Source organism: Schistocerca gregaria, chromosome 2 (genome assembly GCF_023897955.1).
Source record: "Schistocerca gregaria isolate iqSchGreg1 chromosome 2, iqSchGreg1.2, whole genome shotgun sequence".
Lineage (NCBI taxonomy): Eukaryota > Metazoa > Arthropoda > Insecta > Orthoptera > Acrididae > Schistocerca > Schistocerca gregaria.
Genome location: NC_064921.1, coordinates 257,425,191 through 257,446,476, shown reverse-complemented (window position 1 = coordinate 257,446,476; position 21,286 = coordinate 257,425,191). Strand labels below are relative to the sequence as shown.

The window sequence follows — 21,286 nt, the reverse complement described above, 5'->3', positions numbered from 1 at the left end:
CTGACTAGAAGCTATAGAGCTTTCATCAAGGGAGAATTGAATTTTTCAAGAGCTTTGTTTGCAGGATCCATACAATTTCTGATTGAAATTTTTACTCTCAGGATAATTTTGTAACAAATTGAAATCAGGAGATCCCAAGTTAAGGGGAGCCGGAATGATGAAAATGACAAAATTAATGTTTTTTTGTTTTATTTTCGTTATAAAATTATTTGGAGGTTTCTGAATAAAACAAATCAAGTTTCACCCTTCTAAGTGTGTTTTTTATTGTTGCTAAGTGGACGTGCCGCATAAACGGTTGTAGCAACTTGGTGCGTCACCTCTGACAGCACCGCTCGCTGGCTGCAAGCAGGGTATATTTGGGGAATTAGACAGTGTTTCGTTTTCCCACATTGCATGGCTTTATCTCTGTGACAAGTCACTGTTCATATCAGTAGATATAAAAGCTATACCATGTGTGTTGACTTGTGGAGTTTGCTTTGTGTTGTTTAGTTGTGCAATTTTGCATATTTGACGAATTTTGCTCGTGCCTGTTTTTGGTATTTGGTTTGTGGATATCAATATACCCCGTTTCAGCAATCAAGTGTTTAAGAAAAGGCACAATGAGTGGAAGAAGAAATCTTTTGTTGTTTCGTAGGGAGATGCAGCTCAGACTGCTTCACCGACTACTCCAAATGAATGTGATAGAACTTCTTCCAGCAAGAAACTTTGTGACACCAAAGAAAAATTTGAAAACTATGAAAGTGACAATAATGATGTGAATGAAATAATTAACATTTCCTTGCTGTCTAATATTTTGAAACATAACATATTATGCCAAGTTTGCAAAGAAAGAGGACATGAATTGAAAATAACTTCACACATTGGTTTAGCATGTAAAATGTTATTCAAGTGTAACAAATGTGCTGCAGAAGTTTTGTTTTCTAATTCTAACAGTATTCCTCATAGTGGTAATAGCGGAAAGAAGGGGTATGATATAAATGTTAGGCTAGTGTATGGCTTGTGTTGCATTGGAAAGGGCAGTGCTGCATGGACAATGTTATTTGGAATTATGAATTTGCCAAAACCACCAAACAAGTTTGGATTTTATAATGAATTGGTGGGATCTTCTGCTGAAGACATTACTGAAGCAACAATGAAGAAATCAGTTGAGGAAGCTGTGACAGATTATGGGAATTGTAGAGATTTAACTGTTGTTTTAGATGGATCATGGCAACGTAGAGGTCATAAATGTCTAAATGGAGTTGTGACAGCTACCAGCGGAGAGTTGCAAAGTAACTGATGTTGCTATTCTCTCAAAACATTGTAGATGTAAGGGCAGTACCAAGGGCGAACATAATGTTGTGAATCAAATTTTCACATCACGAGTGGAGTGATGGAAGTAGAGGGAGTGAAAGCAATTTTTTCCAGATCACAGGAGTGGTATAATGTATGATACACTAACTATCTATGAGATGGTGATTCTAAGGGATATAAAGCTGTAGAGGAACTCAAACCTGATGGCAATGAAATCCACATTAAAAAACAGGAGTGCATTGGACATGAGCAGAAGCACATGGGGGCTTGCTTGCGCAAACTAAAGCAGACATTAGGATCCCAGAAGCTTAGTGATGGTAAGACCCTTGGAGGAAGAGGAAGATTAACAGATAAAGCAATTGATAGATTGAAGAGGTATTATAGGTGTGCAATTAGGCAAAATACAAGAAGCATTGAGCATATGAGGACAGCAGTATGGACATTATTTTTTCCTACTGCATCAACAAATGAGCACCCACAACACACACTGTGCCCCACAGGTGATGACTCGTGGTATAAGTACCAATCAGGAAAGAAATATGGCCATATAAACAGTTTGCCAAATTCTGTAATTGATGTAATTAAGCCCATATGCAGAGATTTATCACAGCCAAGTTTATTGGAAAAGTGTTTACACGGGAAAACACAAAATCCAAATGAAAGTGTAAATAATTTAATTTGGATTAGGATTCCCAAAAGAGTGTTAGTACAGATAAAAACATTGCATTTTGGAGTGTATGGTGTAGTGGCAACATACAATGCAGGAAACGTTATCAAATGTGATGTGCTGAAACATTTAGGTTCCCAACCAGGACACAACACCAGTTCCACAATGTGCCTAGTTGATGAAGAAAGTCTGAGAGGTGCAGGAAGAAGAGACAAAAGCTTACAACAAGCAGCAAAAGAGAAGAAAAGATCAGTGAAAAGGAAACTAACACTGGAGAAAGAAGAGGATTCTGATAATCCATCATATGGGGCAGGAATGAATTAAAAAACTTTGGAAGCCATTTCCTGCAACTTTACAATTTTCATCTTTGAGGAACATTTTCTCAAATATTGCTACTAGTATATCAATGAAATTTATACACAATATTGTTTACTTCTTTTCCTTCATTTTTATAACAAATGGTAAAAAAAATTGTATAATTCAACAGTTATAGAAGAAAAAGTGCAAAATTTTAGAGGAAAAAAATAAGCATGTTTAAAAAAATTGTAAAACAAAACCAATAAATATTTCTTAACCTGGCATTATAACTTTGTAGAGAAATATTCACTAACATGTAGTCCAAAGTTCAGAGCAATATGTTTAATGGTTTTAGAAAAAATGTTCCTTCTATCTGCTAAAATTAACATGGAGGAGATGGATCATTCTGGTTCCCCCAAAAGGGAAAAAAAGATACTTTCACGAATCAGTGAGTATAATTCTATGGTCACCTATATAGAAAAGGCAAGAAGATAGCAAACAAAATTTTTAACTTAGCCTTATTGATCCTTTCGCAATCCTGGGCACCCCAATGTGGCTGGTTACAGTGCCCCCACCAAAAGTACTTCCCCTAACACCCTGCAGATTCCAAGCCCGCAACTTAGTTCCTCATACAGCTAACCAACTACATCCTAACCCATAACTACTTCCCTTTGAAGGAAATGTATACAAACAGACTCGTGCCAAAGCCACGTACACCCACATGCCACCCTCCTGCCAACCTCCTCATGCGCCACTTACAGGAAACATTCCTAGCTTCCCAAAAGTCCAACCCCCTGGTCTGGTTCAGGTTTATTGATGATATCTTTATAATCTGGACCCAAGGCCAGGACACCTTAGCCTCGTTCCTCCACAATCTCAACACCTTCTCTCCCATCCACTTCACCTGGTCCTCCTCCACCCATCGTGCCACCTTCCTAGATGCCCATCTCCTCCTCCAGATGGCTCCATCCACACCTCAGTCCACATCAAACCCACCAATCACCAACAGTAGCTGCACTTTGACAGATGACACCCCTTCCATACCAAAAAATCCCTCCCATCATGGAGCCTGGTCAGCCATGGCAGACGCACCTGCAGCAATGAGAACTCCCTCATCCAGTATGCTGAAGGCCTTACAAAGACAACCGACCTCCCATGCCCTATCCACACACACTCCTGATCCTCACATCCATTCTAAGAACCAACCACAAAGAAGTGCCCTCCCTGGCACCCAATACCACCTGGGACTGGAACAACTGAACCACATCCTACGTCAGGACTTCGATTATCTATCATCATGCCCTGAAATGAGAGATATCGTACCCAAGATACTTCCATCCCTCCCAAAGTGGTATTTCGCGGCCCACCCATCCTCAACATCATAGTCCATCACTATGCCACTCCCACCCCATATTTCCTGCCACAGGGATCATTCCCCTGTGGAAGACCCAGCTGCAAGACCTGTCCTATCGACCATCTCCTACTTCAGTTCTGTCACAGGCTTACCCTACCCCATCAGGGGCCGATCCATCTGTAAAAGCACCCATATTGTATACCAGCTCTGCTGCAACCACTGCACAGCATTTTACATTGGTATGACAACCAACCAGCTGTCAACCAGAATGAATGGCCATTGTCAAACTGTTGCCAAAAACAAGGCGGACCACCCAGTGGCACAACATGAAGCAGAATACAACACGTGAGAATCCAAAGGCTGCTTCACAAACCACGCCATCTGGATCCTTCCCACCGCCACCAGCTTTTCTGAGCTGCACAAATGGGAGCTATCCTTGCAGCACATGCTTCGCTCCCATAACCTTCCTAGCCTATACCTAAGGGAACTTGCTGTCACCCTAGCCCCACCAAATAGAGTATTTATGTGTGTGCATACACACACCACCACTTTTCCATTACTGGTGCCCAATACGTGTCAGATAGTAGTATGCTGCCATCTCATGCACTAGCCTGCCACATGCCTCCTCTATCTGCATCCCTTGCTAGCCCATGGATGACTCCCCCCTCTCCCAAGAGTCGCTTCCCTCCAATCCCCTTCCTGACTCCTGCCTATCTCCATACCTTACCTGCCCCACATGGCACCCGCACCTCACCCCAGTACACTCACCGGGCGCCAGGAAAGAGCTGGCAGTTGAATGAGCACAATGTAGGGAGACGTGTGTGTGTGTGTGTGTGTGTGTGTGTGTGTGTGTGTGTGTGTGTGTGTGTGTGTGTGTGTGTGCGCGCGTGTTTCTCCTACAGATTGAAAAAGGAATTCCATTTGGAAAGCCAGTAAAGTAAAGCTCTATACCTTTCCTCTATGCATGACAGTGCACACAGTGCTTCTGTCTTTAGGTGAGCCGCCACCTCCATTCCTACATCTACATCTATGTGATTACTCTGCTATTCACAATAAAGTGCCTGCAATTCAGTATTTCAGCGCTTTCTTTCTCATCTGCTCAGATAATCTGCAATCTCTTTCCTGCCACACCTAATAAGCAAAAATGTTGTACAACCTCTCTTAGTAGTTATTTTAACATATGTAATCACTGATTCTACATGGACTTTAGTCTTACGGATTTCTCCCGTAAAGTGAACTGAATCAAAAATCTAGGACTGTTAGTTACTGGGTAATCTAAGATAGTGACCTCACTGATCTGTTCTCTGACATCAATGTGGCTAATCTACTTTCTATGATTATTGCATGTAATGCATTTGTGGGGGGAGGGAGTGGGGTTGAACACCAAATGTACTCATCTAACAGAGTAGGCTCTTGCTATAAGCAATGAAGGTAAAGAAATTCAATTCAAGATCTAAGTATTGTCTGAGCAGGACTATCTGTGTTAAATGCTCCATTCAGTTCCAAACCAGAAGACTGCAGTTGGTTTGAGATACAATGCCGTGGACAGGGAGTTAAGCCATCAAATCTGTGAGGCAAGCTGTTATCACTTCATTCAGTCATCTAAAGGAATAGAGACAATCATACTGAATGCACACTTGACTTCCTTTCCCCCCCAACTGCCAGTTGTTTCCCGAGGGGCCCCAGTATCCACCAAATCTTGGATCATCCAGTGACAAACATAACCATTCTCTGTATTTGTCCTGACACAGCAGGACAATCGGCCACAGGCCCAACAAAAAAAAGGCATCACGCGCTGGTTCACGTGATACAAACAATGGGCAGCACCTTACATCTGTCGTTAAAGAATAAGGGGACAGCCATGTGGCCAGTACTCACATTTGCCTTCTACCCAGTGACACGCAAACCCACCATTGTCCGTCATTTATCTTTGACATGAATAATGAAGATCCAGCCAGATCTTGCACATCAGTAAGTGCAGCAACATCAGGATTCCTAATGGATTCCAGAAGCACCAAATCTTGCACTAAATGTAACTGCAGTTCTAGGCACTATCCTTAATTCTACTGACCATGGCAGACATCGGTGCTAGCTGTTTCTCAGCACTAGACAATTGCCCTTTGGTTCACAAACAACAAGCACAGCCCCAATTTACTACCTGAAAAGGAGAATACTATAATAATAAAAATGATGGCACTAACTCAAACAGCTAAAAGCAGGCCATGACAAGAGATCAAACCGCACTACAAAAAGGCAGCCACTAAGCAAAGAAAATTATTATGACTGCCATTTTAGTTTTATCACTACCGTCAAAATGAAAAGATAGATTAGTTTAAAGTGGCCCCCAAGCAGTCAATAATATTGTGTAATATTACTGAAGTGCTCCTTAGACTGTTCAATAAAATATACAATTATAGTTGAGAATGTTTGTGGTAAAGATATTGTCGCCTTGCTAACTAGTCTACTTTACTGGGAAGGGGAAGGATTCATGGACGAAAAATTGATACAAGGAGCATCAAAGATTCACTAATGAAAACTTTAGAGAACTGAGGTTGAACAGAAAAACATCATAGCATTTTACATGTTGATGGCCCAATATTTGATACTTTATACAAAATAGCTGTAACCATGATCAAAAAGCCAAATATTCCAATGAGACACAATTCCAAACCAGCACCTATCTATTATGCTACAATTCTGGTTACTGGCAATTCTTTCTATGAGTGGCAATTCTTTCTATGACTGGCCATTCTTTCAGATCACAGTACTGGAGACAACGTTATGGAAATATGTCTTGCAATACTATGTGCATCAAAGGATTGTATATGGGTAAGTAACGTGGACGTGACACCCACACTACTCAACATTGATATTATTGCAATTGGCCATTATCAGAAACTTTCAGTCACAATGTCAATGCTTTCAGGGCAGTTGTGCATATACTATCAATTCGGCTCATGATAAGCCGCATGAAGCACACTTACTCCCAAGTGCAGTAATACTACACACACACACACACACACACACACACACACACACACACACACACACACACACACACACACAAACAACAACAACAACAACAAACACTAAGGACCTCAGAGACTGCAGCTTGTGACAGACTGTAAGAATATTGTCAATACTACCCACAGATGACACAATATATTTCAACAGATTTTGGTGTGGTCAATATTATTGAACAATGTTGCAATCTAAACCCCAAACATTCAACATTATTGCACACCTGGAAAACCTGTCCAGTAATGTTGGCTGTCTAAGGTCCTCTTATGGAGTGCACAGAATTTTACTGATCAAATCCCCACAGTGTTTAAATAACACTTTTTGGCTTATGGGAATGAAACATGGGTTACATGAATCAGGTAATATAGTTGTATGCAAACAACAGACTTTGGTTGTTAATATTCTGTAAATACACAAGGTTTTGTGTCAATTTCAACAACCAGAGAGAATGGGTCAAATGAATCAAAATTTGTAAGACATATAGAACAGTGCACCATCCATAATAACACTAGAGAGCTGACGGACATGTTGATGTAGCCTCAACAACACTTTCCTGTGCAACTGAAACAGTCACAATATGCAAAGTCAAGCCAAGGAAGAGCCATTAAACAAAATGACAATGTGAAAGCACATGTCAATGCACCTTGCTGGCATCGACGGGTGCAATATCAGAAAGTTCAAATAAATTGGAAATTTGATCTGAGATACATATATAGCATGCTTCAACGAAGGCGATGTGTAAAACCAATGGATTCAAATTACATAATGATTACATCGAGTGAGGTGGTTTGGAGTGCCACTGGATACTATGCACATTCTTCACACTTGCATATGAAGGGGGATCTTAACGCACTGCGGACAGGTCCTGAGTTTACTCGAGTTTTCCATACGCAATCTGTAGATGCCACCTGCTGTGATATTTTAAACACTTTATCTATTTAAGTGTTTACATCAGAAGTCAATGTATTAAACTTTATTGCCTTCATGTACTTTCTGCTTACTTAGCATTTTGCTATGTCAAACAGTACCCTTTAGTCTTGACATTCCTCCTGCTTTCAGAGAAAGTGCTATTCAGGAAATGGAAGGAAATGAACCAATGTGAAATACTTTAGGAGTTCTTTGACGACTATTACCAGTGACAGTCACCTCACTAGACCTGCAAAGAAATGTAACATGGCAGCAATTTCAAGCGATTCCAACAATAACGATGAAAGTGATTCTGTTATTGTAAGTGATTCATTCTGTAATAATGAAAACCTGTTTGAGACAGAACCTGCGTCTCACTCGGACACTGTCTGTGACAGCACACGAGTGAGACACTGGCACCGTCTCTAATATGTTAACACCAATTGCTGCATCCAGGAAGGTTTAGAGTCTGAGGTTACTGCCCTCCTTCAGCCAACTGTAAATCACATTTCAGCAGAATAATACTTACCTACATGTGCGATGCAACTGTAAGCCTTCTTGGAAGGATAGCAGCTGAATCTACTTCTGTCACATCCCATTTTGTCTAACATGTATGAAATGTCCAAGATAGGGGTTATCACCAACTTTTTCTTCACAGTTCTCCATTAACCACTGTTGACAGTCCTTTGGCTGTTGTACAGAATCCAGCTGGGAGGAGATTCAGTAGGAACATATCCAGTCCTATTTTGATTCCATGCTATGACTTTTAAGAGGTTTTAACTGTGGTACATGTTACCTCCATACCTTACTTAATTATCAGACAGGAATTGTGTAAAATTCTATAGACCTCAACATTTGTTTATTATTACCAGTGGTGGCTCATGCAAAATTTTAACCATATGCTACAATATTACAAAAATAAACAGATTGTGTTTCACTGAGCCATCGTGATAGGCAAACTTAATATTTTTGAGACCTTAACTTTACCTAATGCAGAAGATCAAGTATATTGTTTGTATGCTTATAATATCCACTATGCTTTGAATTTCCTCATATATCAGATTTTTTTATACCACCATCTGTAGTGTTTTGACTTGGAGGGTAGTATTCTTAACTGAATATATTAATTTTACATTTATAAACTGAAATGTTTAAATTTGAGAGGAATAAAAAGAAATGGAAAAGAAGTTGCAGTAGCAAGAGGAATCGAACCAGAACCGATGAATTGCCAGCTGGTGTGCTTTGGCATTGGGTCATGGAACCAATACATAAAATATTTCTCAAAAATCTCTCCTACTACACACTTGTACATTTCTTTACATGCAGTTTCGAAGAAAACTACCAACCTGGCGCTCTGAATGACAGCACTCAGTGCCAGAAGGGATGACGTCACATTAGAGCACACACATTGAAAGCAGTCAACGGTGTTCCTTCTTTGAGCTGATCCTAAGGTCACTGACCATTTCAGCATCAGATATTGGTTTATAGTTATCACGAGAGAGTGCTACAAAACATATTTTCATCCATTTCATTTGCATACCAACATGCATTAAAAGAGAAATGGCACAATTTAAGTGCAATATCTACTATGTGCTTTATTACAATCCCAAACAAATGAACAGAGCTGGAATAAGATATTATGGGAAAATCTCACAGAAAAATAGATTATATTAGTAGAAACATGAGAGTAAGAAATTACGTGAAAGGTACCTGCTCTCTTCTTGTTCAAGTCTACAGTACACAAGAACAACAATAAATAACATATTGGAAAAGATAAAAATCAATGGAAAACTTGTAAAGAAATCCAGCCAGTATCTTATTGATGCCATTTTTTACTTTGACAGTGTACAACCTGAAGTACAGTTTCACTATCAGCAGATTTGTTACAAGGGAATCTTCACAGCAATCAACATGCAAGAAATGTTTAACTGAATTTTGCCGATTTCCGTTGTGTACAGTCGTAATGAAGTAATACCCATATGTACATGTAAACATATGGAAATTACTTCATGTTACAATGTCATATACAACAGAAATCCACAAAATTCGGAAATATTTGTATCTGGTACACAGGTTCTTGCACAACTAAAGCCCTGATGCTGAAGCTATGCTTTGTAATGTCCAGTGGTGAAGTAAAAATGTCATCAATAAGACAGCAGATTGAGTTTATTAAATTATTCATTTTACAGTCCCGGTTTAGCCACGGAAAACCACTGCGGCTACCATGCAAGAGGTAGCTGAATCCATTGTATTCATTTGCTAGTAACATTTTATTACCCGATTCTGAAATTAATTATACATTAAGAACTTTGACAGATGGCCTAATCAGACTAGAGATAAACACAAATAAAACTATAATGGTCATAGATAAATCATAACCCAAACATCAGAAATAAAATCAAAGTGAAGTAGTACTTGAATAAGGGGATTAGTATACATTATACCGCACCAATCGAGTGATGTCATCAACATGGTGATGAAATGACTACTAACTGAAGTAAACTACATCGGGCAAATTTTAGCAAAATAAAATCTGAGGAACCAGCTGACCTCCAAGGATGAAGATGAAGTGTGCACCATAAGTTTTCTTGTTAGTAACATTTTCAAAACAATTAAAACTTTAAAACAAAAGATCACAGTGGATTTTTAATGAGCACGTTGCTACGAAATATGCTATGTATACTGGCATTAAGCCCCCCAAGAACCATGGACCTTCCCGTTGGTGGGGAGGCTTGCGTGCCTCAGCGATACAGATAGCCGTACCGTAGGTGCAACCACAACAGAGGGGTATCTGTTGAGAGGCATGACAAATGTGTGGTTCCTGAAGAGGGGCAGCAGCCTTTTCAGTAGTTGCAGGGGCAACAGTCTGGATGATTGACTGATCTGGCCTTGTAACACTAACCAAAATGGCCTTGCTGTGCTGGTACTGCGAACGGCTGAAAGCAAGGGGAAACTACAGCCATAATTTTTCCCGAGGGCATGCAGCTTTACTGTATGGTTAAATGATGATGGCATCCTCTTAGGTAAAATATTCCAGAGGTAAAATAGCCCCACATTCGGATCTTCGGGCGGGGACTACTCAGGAGGACGTCGTTATCAGGAGAAAGAAAAGTGGCATTCTACGGATCAGAGTGCGGAATGTCAGATCCCTCAATCGAGCAGGTAGGTTAGAAAGTTTAAAAAGGGAAATGGATAGGTTAAATAAAGTTAGATATAGTGGGAATTAGTGAAGTTCGGTCGCAGGAGGAACAAGACCTCTGGTCAGGTGACTACAGGGTTATAAACACAAAATCAAATAGGAGTAATGCAGGAGTCGGTTTGATAATGAATAATAAAAAAAATAGGAGTGCAGGTAAGCAACTACAAACAGCATAGTGAACGCCTTATTGTGGCCAAGATAGACACGAAGCCCACACCTACTACAGTAGTACAAGTTTATATGCCAACTAGCTCTGCCGATGACGAAGAAATTGAAGAAATGTATGATGAAATAAAAGAAATTATTCAGATAGTGAAGGGAGACGAAAATTTAATAGTCTTGGGTGACTGGAATTCGAGAGCAGGAAAAGGGAGAGAAGGAAACATAGTACATGAATATGGATTGGGGGTAAGAAATGAAAGAGGAGGCCGTCTGGTAGAATTTTGCACAGAGCATAACTTAATCATAGCTAACACTTGGTTCAAGAATCATAAAAGAAGGTTGTATACATGGAAGAATCCTGGAGATACTAAAAGGTATCAGATAGATTACATAATGGTAAGACAGAGATTTAGGAACGAGGTTTTAAATTTTAAGACATTTCCAGGGGCAGATGTGGGCTCTGACCACAATCTATTGGTTATGAACTGTAGATTAAAACTGAAGAAACTACAAAAAGGTGGAAATTTAAGGAGATGGGACCTGGATAAACAGACTAAATCAGAGAATGTACAGAGTTTCAGAGAGAGCATAAGGGAACAACTGACAGGAATGGGGGAAAGAAATACAGTAGAAGAAGAATGGGTAGCTTTGAGAGATGAAATAGTGAAGGCAGCAGAGGATCAAGTAGGTAAAAAGATGAGGGCTAGTAGAAATCCTTGGATAACAGAAGAAATATTGAATTTAATTGACGAAAGGAGAAAATATAAAAATGCAGTACATGAAGCAGGCAAAAAGGGGTACAAACGTCTCAAAAATGAGATCGATAGGAAGTGCAAAATGGCTAAGCAGGGATGGCTAGAGGACAAATGTAAAGATGTAGAGGCTTATCTCACTAGGGGTAAGATAGATACTGCCTACAGGAAAAGTAAAGAGACCTTTGGAGAAAAGAGAACCACTTGTATGAATATCAAGAGCTTAAATGGAAACCCAGTTATAAACAAAGAAGGGAAAGCAGAAAGTTGGAAGGAGTATATAGAGGGTCTATACAAGAGTGATGTACTTGAGGACAATATTATGGAAATGGAAGAGGATGAGATAAAGATGAAATGAGAGATACAATACTGCGTGAAGAGTTCGACAGAGCACTGAAAGACCTGAGTCGAAATAAGGTCCCGGGAGTAGACAACATTCCATTAGAACTACTGACGGCCTTGGGAGAGCCAGTCCTCACAAAACTCTACCATCTGGTGAGAAAGATGTATGAGACAGGTGAAATACCCTCAGACTTCAAGAAGAATATAATAATTCCAAGCAAAAGCATGTGCTGACAGATGTGAAAATTACCGAACAATCAGTTTAATAAGTCACGGATGCAAAATACTAACGTGAATTGTTTACAGATGAATGGAAAAACTGATAGAAGCCGACCTTGGGGAAGACCAGTTTGGATTCCATAGAAATATTTGAACACGTGTGGCAATACTGACTCTACGACTTATCTTAGAAGCTAGACTAAGTAAAGGCAAACCTATGTTTCTAGCATTTGTAGACTTAGAGAAAGCTTTTGACTATGTTGCCTGGAATACTCTCTTTCAATTTCTGCAGGTGGCAGGGGTCAAATACAGGGAGCAAAAGGCTATTTACAATTTGTAAAGAAACCAGATGGCAGTTATAAGAGTAGAGGGGCATGAAAGGGAAGCAGTGGTTGGGAAGGGAGTGAGACAGGTTTGTAGCCTCTGCCCGATGTTATTCAATCTGTATATTGAACAAACAATGAAAGAAACAAAAGAAAGTTCGGAGTAGGTATTAAAATCCATGGAGAAGAAATAAAAATGTTGAGGTTCACCGATGACATTATAATTCTGTCAGAGACAGCAAAGGCCTTGGAAGACACCAACAAAAGCAAAACGAGGATAATGGAATGTAGTAGAATTAAGTCTGGTGATGATGAGGGAATTAGATTAGGAAAGTAGTAAAGGAGTTTTGCTATTTGGGGAGCAAAATAACTGATGATGGTTGAAGTAGAAAGGAAATGAAATGTAAACTGGCAATGGCAAGGAAAGCATTTCTGAAGAAGAGAAATTTGTTAACATGGAGTATAGATTTAAGTGTCAGGAAGTCGTTTCTGAAAGTATTTGTATGGGGCGTAGCCATGTATGGAAGTAAAACATGGACAATAACTTGTATGGGCAAGAAGAGAATAGAAGCTTTCGAAATGTGGTGTTACATAACCATGCTGAAGATTAGATGGGTAGATCATATAACTAATGAGGAGGTATTGAATAGGATTGGGGAGGCTAGAAGAAAGGATCGGTTGGTAGGACATGTTCTGAGGCATCAAGGGACCACCAATTTAGTATTGGAGGGAAGCGTGGAGAATAAAAATCGTAGAGGGAGACCAAGAGATGAATACACTAAACAGATTCAGAAGGATGTAGGTTACAGTAGGTACTTGGAGATGATGAAGCTTGCACAAGATAGAGTAGCATGGAGAGCTGCATCAAACCAGTCTCAGGACTGAAGACGACCACAACAACAACAACAACTGGTATTAAAAAAAAAAGCATGTCTTGACACATACACTGGCTTCACCAACTCACAATCTATATGTCAAGCTTCAATCTAACCTAGAACTTGGGCTACATTACAGACCAATCTGTAACCACAACTTGCACCATAAGAATTAATATTGATGCAAAGTAAATAGACAATTATCTTTCTATTTATGGACATATATGATTTCCAACACCATATGACCTTAGTCACAGGGCAAAGCTGACGTAAGGGGGAAAAAAAAAAAAAAAAAAAAAACTGACATAAGCTTTGACCTGTAATTAAGATGATATGGTCTTTTTTTCTGTTCCATAGACCCAAAAAATGAGATGAGTCTTGTGAGTGTGGAACATATCAGGAAGTGTAACATAAAGACATGAAACATTTGAATATAATACTTACTACCCTGATTATTTGTCAGGAGACAATTTCATGAATTGCCCCAGAATATGATCCCATATGACATAATACAATGAAAGTAAGCAAAGTAGGCATTTTTTTTATATTTATATCTCCTACATCTGACAATTCTCATAGCAAATACAGGTGCTTGAACAATTCTGTGGTATGCCCTTCCCAAATGAATTTATTATCGAGTTGTAGTCCCGGAAAATTAACACTGTCAACCACTTCGATCTGCATGTCTTCATATGTTATGCTGGAAGGAAATCTCTCATAGGTTCTGAACTGCATTTAGTGGGTCTTCTTGAAGTTTAATGACAGTGAATTAGCTATAAACCACATGTTAATATCAGTGAAAATTTTATTAGCAGCTATTTCTAAAACTGTACTTGACTTGCTACTCATTGCAATGTTTGTATCATCTGCAAACAAAAACAAAACTTAGCATCTGGCAATGTAACAGATGAGAGGTCATTAATGTACACAAGAAAAAGCAGTTGACCCGATATGGAACCTTGAGGAACACCACATGTAATTAATTCCTAGTCAGATGAAGACTGACTGCTTACTGCACAGGTATTTCGCTATGGCACCCTTTGTTTCCTGTTAGATAGATACGACTCAAACCATTTCGCAGCATTGCTAGTGACACTATAATATTCTAATTTTCTTAAGAGGATGCTATGATTCACACAGTCAAAGGCTTTTGACAGGTCACAGAAAATGCCAGTTTAGGAAATCATACAGGTGCTCAGACAGAAAGAGAACAGTACATTGACAATTTCTGCTCTGTTTTGATATTAATTTCTGCAATGTAAATTTTGGCGGCTGCATAGTGATCTGTAAAGCACACAGGAGGTTGTCGTGACAAACTAGTTGGGATAACTGAATCTGTCGATACCAGATGTCAGCTTTGACATGCTACTATATAAAGCAGAACACTACTCCCCTAAACAGATTGCATTTCCACCAGATTTACACTGAGGTTGCGAAAGTGATAGGATAGTATGTATGGTATAAAATAGTTGTGCACTGGCAGAGCTGACACTTGCCCTCAGGTAATTCATGTGAGGGGGGTTTCCGATGTGATTATGGCAGCTTGACAAATTAACAGACTTCGAATGCAGAATGGTCATTGGGGCTACAAACATGGGTCATTCCGGTTTGGAAATTGTAAGGGGATTAAAAATTCTGAGAGACACAGTCTCAAGAGAGTGCCGACAGTACCAAGTTTCAAGGATTAGCTCTCACCACGGACAATGCAGTGGGCGACGACATTCATGTAATGACAGAGTAGTGGTGTTTGCATAGCGTTGTCAGTACTAATAGATGAAACAACAACAAAAGTCAAAGTGGGACTTGGGACAAACATATGCATTAGGACAGAGCCACAAGATTTGCTGTTAATGTGCTGTGGACAGGATATGCCGATGCGAGTGCTTTTATTAATAGCATGACATCACCTGCAGCGCCTCTCCCTTGCTTGTGTCCATATCAGTTGGACACTAGATGATTGGAAAATCATAGCCTGGTTAGATGAGTTCCAATTACAGTTGCTAAGAGCAGATGGTAGGTTTCGTGTGTGGCACAGACCCCACAAAGCTATAGACCCAAGTTGTCAACAAGCCACTGTGCAGTCTGTTGGTAGTCCCTTAATGGTGTATGCTGTGTTCATATGGAATAGACTGGGTCCTCTGGTCCAATTGAACTGATCATTGAGTGATAATGGTTATGTTCGCCTACTTAGAGATCATCTGCAGCCATGCATGGACTTCACGTCCCTAACAACAAAGGAATTTTTATGGACGATAATGCGCCATATCACCAGGCCACCACTACTCATGATTGATTTGAATAACATTCTGGGCAATTTGAGACAGTAATTTCGCCACACATTTCACCCACCATGTATTCCATTTAACATTTATGTGAACAATTAAGGGGTTAGTTTGTTCACAAAATCCTGCAGATGTAGCATGGCTCAATATTTCCACAGGGGTCTTGCAACAAGTTGCTGAACTATGTCAGCCAAAATGAAGTATCCTATGACCTGTCACCTCGATGTATATATGTATAATGAACATGAGCTAAGCTACCATCAACAAGAAAAACAATAATTACAAACAGAACATACTACTGAGATCTACAACTGAAGCCAACACATAAAAACATCCTAGACACCATTTACATAATGCATGATGACACAATTTACATATGATGACATAATTCGAAGAATACAGCTAGTGATTGTTTGCATTATTTACTAGACTGAAGTAAAGTTCATTATGTTACGCCATAGGACTGTATTATATAAAAAGAAAATAATAGCAATTACAAAAACTCTCGGAAACAGAATATTTCTATCAAAAAGTGATGAACTTGCTGACACTTAAGAAAAAATATTAAATCATTTGTTATTAGTAATTTAAAATATAACTGTGAGTCCTGGACCCTTGGAAAAACCTAGAAGTATACTGAAAGCAACAGAGAATAAAATATGACACACTACATGGGGAGAAAATCCAGTGACTTAGTATTAAAGAAAATGAATAAGAACAGGATTATGCTTCACACAACAGACATTCAAACCTAACAGAACCTGGGTAACTTTTAAGGAGAGACTAGCAAATTATTGGCGGCGGCGACGGCGGGGGGGTAATGCGAGAGGTGAGGGTGATATCCGTGGGGGAGGGGATTGGGTAATACAGGCTACAAAATATGGCAAACTTATGAACATTTTGGTCGTTTCTTTCAATCAGTTCAGTCACATTCTGCGTTATCGCAGGATGTCATTCTTTCCAACATCTTCAGCTGACTGTTCCCCATAAACCATAAAATACATACACCGCTTAAAGGAAGTAAGAACTTCGTTGTTCGAAATGTCAAACGTTGCAGAGTAGTGATTTGACTCGATTAGTTTCCAAAAAAGCGATTAAAAAAAGATAGACTTCTTTACAACTTAATAGTGGTACACCGTTCAACCGCAAACGTCACATTTCGCTATACTTCAGCACAACAAATCATTTAAAATATGTTTTGCACTGATCTTTAACGCGGTGTATCACTGAATGTTTCTGTAAATCACATGTAAAAATAGGAAATCCATCGAATACGATATTTTTAAGTGCTACGAAAGTATGCAGTTTACACGATACGCTGTATTAAAGATCTACCCAAAACATTTTCAGTATCAGTTGTTGCACTTAAGTGTCGCGAAATGTGACATCGTCGGCTAAACACGGTAGCATAGATAGAAAAAAATGGAAAAAAGTTGCCACTGTAGAACGACAGCCAAAGCACGGAATTTAATGCCACTTTTGCATACTAATTAAAAGTAAAACAAATTAACTTACGGTGCACGAATAAAACTCTCGAGGAAAATCCGAAAAATTGTGTCTCATATTCTCCTTTCAACAATGCTTGGTTGTCTAGATATTGTGGAGGATCCATTTAAATTGCTCTGTACGATTACAAAAAACAAACTTTACGTGTTGACAAGCATTTTAGATACTAAATCATCACACACAAAACTGGTGGTTTGTAAATCGTATACAATCTTGAAGTAACAGTCTCACTTGTTATCAATGGCACATAAACTCCGTACCACTGACTATTGCAGACTGCACACTAGGTTGGATAAACATACAACCAAATCAAAACACCACCCAAACAAAACTGGCGGTTTGTAAGCCACAGATAATATATGAGTTGAAAGTCGAAGAAACTATCGATAGTTCGTAGTCTCATAGCTATTATCAATTAATCCCAGACTGCAATAATGTCAGCAGTTCGCACGGAACATCAATATATAGGTGGATTCACACTTGACGGAACCTCACCGCCATGTCCGTCACGTAAAAAGATTCTCCGCCTTTGTTCAAAGGGTGGTATTCACATACGCCGTCAACGGAACGTCATGGACACACAGTCTAAAGCCCGGTCCACACGCAACGAACTGTCTGCGCAGACATCGGCGCAGATGTCTGTACATGCAAAAGATCGCTGCAAATGTGGTGTGTTCACACGACACAAATCCCAATCTACTACACGCCCGCGATCTGTCGGTGTAGAAAAGAAATATCAGTGGCAAGCGACTACGCTCCCCGTAAACGTCGAAAATTTAATTAAGTTATTTTGAAATATAGAAATGGAGGTAGTTCTGTTGTGTTATGTGTTCGTAACTTGTGTTACAAAAAACATTCAGACCAACCGCAGGAAACAGAGAAAGCGGTCAAAATGGTGTAGACAGTGGCTGCTAAAACGAAAGCAGTTTTCTCACGAAAATTTACTGCGAGAGTTGCAGGGTGAAACTAACGACTGGCGAAACTATTTGCGGATGGATGTTTAAACTTATAATTATCTCTAAAGAGCTTGTAACCTCTCATATTACGAGAAAAATACTTGTATGAGAAGGGCAATTTCTCCTCATAGGCAGCTGGCGGTAACGTTAAGATTCCTAGCAACAGGAAGGGGCTACAAGGATTTGGAATTCTCAACTGCAATATCGAAACAAGCGTTCAGTGAAATAATACCCATCACATGTGAAGCTATTTACGCTGTCCTGAAGGATGAGTTATTTTTATAACAGCAGTTAATTTTCTATTATGTTTGCGTACAAATATATTCTTTTGAATAAACATTTGATAAACGTATGTGAAATATGTTGTTTTACATTGTCCCGTGTTCCATTTCCTTGCACATTGACACTTCAATTTCATCTTCCAATTGTATTCCTGCTTGGTCATGGCGTTTCGTGACAACTAAGAAAGCCAAGCAGATCAAAATATCATAACGTTGGCTGGTATACTTGTTCTACTCCTACACCAGAACTTCTAGATTTCTGAACTTTGAATAACAATTCGCAACGAATTTTATTTTACTTTTTTTAAAAAAATTACTGGTTATCTCTTTGCCGAGGCGTCAACTGCCCGCAGTTTTTCAATTAGAGCATTGTATGCTGATGTCTTTTGTCTCGGTTACTATATTCATTACTTTTAATCCTCCACAAACATGGGTGGTTTCTATATATTTCAGTGAATTCACTTACAAATTCTCGAGAACACTGACTAGTATCAGCCATTTTAATGCCCTGTGCCCACAAATACAAACACTAGACTGAGCAAACAGCTGTTTCGCGCCAGATTTGCGGCGATCTCCTGTCCACACGTTCCAACTTGTCTGCGCATAATGTGGTTTGAAACCACAGATTTGAGAGGTTTCACTCAAACCTCCAACTCCAACTTCCAAGTTTGCACACACCTCAGGTTGGTTCAAATCTTCTGTCCACACCTTCGACCATAGATATCTATGGTCGAAGGTCCACACGCAACGATCTGTCTGCGGAGATGTGATGTGCGCAGACATTTGCGCAGACAGATCGTTGCTTGTGGACGGGCCTTAACATAACAGTCGCAACACTTCGCCTCGATTTTGTTACCTACCGCGTCAGCAGCGCCCCAAGAGGCCAGGAGGTTAAACTGTGAGTTCGGCGCGATGGTGAAAGCGAATAGTGGTTGTTTATTATGATTTCTACAATGGTTTTTACAAGCTGGAGCGTTTGTAGCGCAATAAATTGCAGCAGCAACAACAGGAAGAAGACACCACAGCTGTCGTTTTTACGTTTCCTAAGGATCCTGAGAGGTATATACCATCATGTTACTAAACTGTATCGTCAGGATTCAGTTGCAAACTACATGTGTATTAATGATTAATGTTTCGTTTTAGGAGCATAAAATGGTTAGTTAGTAGCAGACGAGAAGACCTTATGAAAAAAGACCCAGTTGACCTGTGTAATAATATTAGGTTTTGTTCGCTACATTTCGAACAAAACCAGTTCATGAACGCAGACAATAATAAACTCTTGTAGACTGCAGTACCCACACTGTTAGACATCCCAAATAAGCCACCTGAACTGACAATGAAGAGGAAACTGCCGCAAAGATTCGACAATCCATCTAAAGCTGTAAAACAGTCCTATGACACAGAAGCAGCCAGTTCAACTCTCCATGTATCAGTGGCAAATTCGTGTGAATCGTCAACACAGACATACTTTGACGATGAAGTGGTTAGATTAAGTGGAGTTATTCGTGTCTTACAAAAGCGTTTGGTATGTATTTCATTCACTTCTGTTGTTAGTCACTTAATTTTCCTTGCTTCCTTCGTGCGATGACATTATTTTGTTAGCACCTTGTTCACTACTGACAGATTGTTTGAAAATTCTCAGATATTTGGTTTTGCGTGAAATTTCTCGGGAATCAGACGGACCACACTGAAGCCTACTTGGCGAGCAACTGTAACAACTCATCTCGGGAATTTTTGTAAAAGTTATTAACAAGATTAGATTAGATGGGCCGATCACGTAACTAATGAGGCGGAATTGAATAGGATTGGGGAGAAGAGAAGTTTGTGGCACAACTTGACTAGAAGAAGGGATCGATTGGTAGGACATGTTCTGAGGCATCAAGGGATCACCAATTTAGCATTGGAGGGAAGCGTGGAGGGTAAAAATCGTAGAGGGAGACCAAGAGATGAATACACCCACCAGTTTCAGAAGGATGTAGGTTGCAGTAGGTACTGGGAGATGAAGAAGCTTGCACAGGATAGAGTAGTATGGAGAGCTGCATCAAACCAGTCTCAGGACTGAAGGCCACAACAACAACAACAACATTAACAAGTTCGATGACAAACACAATTAAGGCGCCACATATTATTTTATGACTGTATATATACATGTTCACAGATAATTTTTGTAGCCTCGATGCTTTTGTTCAATATGCAAGACGGTTGTGTGAACGAGGGATAATTAAAAATCTACTTTGCAGACATTCCTTCACTAACAGTGAAGAGCTGGTTAAAAATGACAACAGAAAGCTTATTTTTGTGTATTACTGAAACTGTCCGATTATGTTTTCTGTGCAATTCTTATAATCTCGTAATTCCCTCTCATTGCGGCGCTTAAGTTTGAAATTTGGCTCAAAGGAGCATACAACCTACCTCTGTAATGATGCAAAAGTGTGGCAGGCTCTGACGTTGCTCTTGAGCTCGACGAAGCTTCAAATAGCGTGTAAGGTGGGTTAATGATGTCACACTGGCACCAAATTTTAAGCACAATTCTGCCCCTTGCCGCCGAGAACGTATCAAACGATGGGAAGTTCGTCACAGCCCCTCTTACCCAAATTTCAACCTTTTTTTTTTGTTTTAGGCCTTTGTGATGGAGGTTAGAACCATGACGCCCAACTTTTAAATCACGCGGTTTTCTTATGGGTGACACAGGAAAACATTTCAGACATGTTGCCATTCAGAACCGACGAGGAAAGATCTCAGGGACAGCATAAAGGACCTCCATGAAACCACCTCTTTCCCTGGGGCGTTGATTTCCACTCATCTCGTGGTTTAAAACGATAGTTCGCAGTGCGGCGAGGAACAGGAAGAT

At 39.7% G+C, this 21,286-nt stretch overlaps 1 protein-coding gene across 1 annotated transcript in view; it reads right to left on the bottom strand.

Moving 5' to 3' along the window:
• The window catches only part of LOC126336816 (protein MIS12 homolog), a 56,418-nt gene extending 38,727 nt beyond the window's left edge, over nucleotides 1-17,691 (bottom strand). The window contains exon 1 of the mRNA XM_050000874.1: nucleotides 17,208-17,691. Coding sequence (XP_049856831.1) covers nucleotides 17,208-17,304 — 97 coding nt within the window. The 5' untranslated portion in view covers nucleotides 17,305-17,691. The remainder of the gene's footprint in view (nucleotides 1-17,207) is intronic.
• Between the last annotated feature and the right edge of the window lie 3,595 nt (nucleotides 17,692-21,286).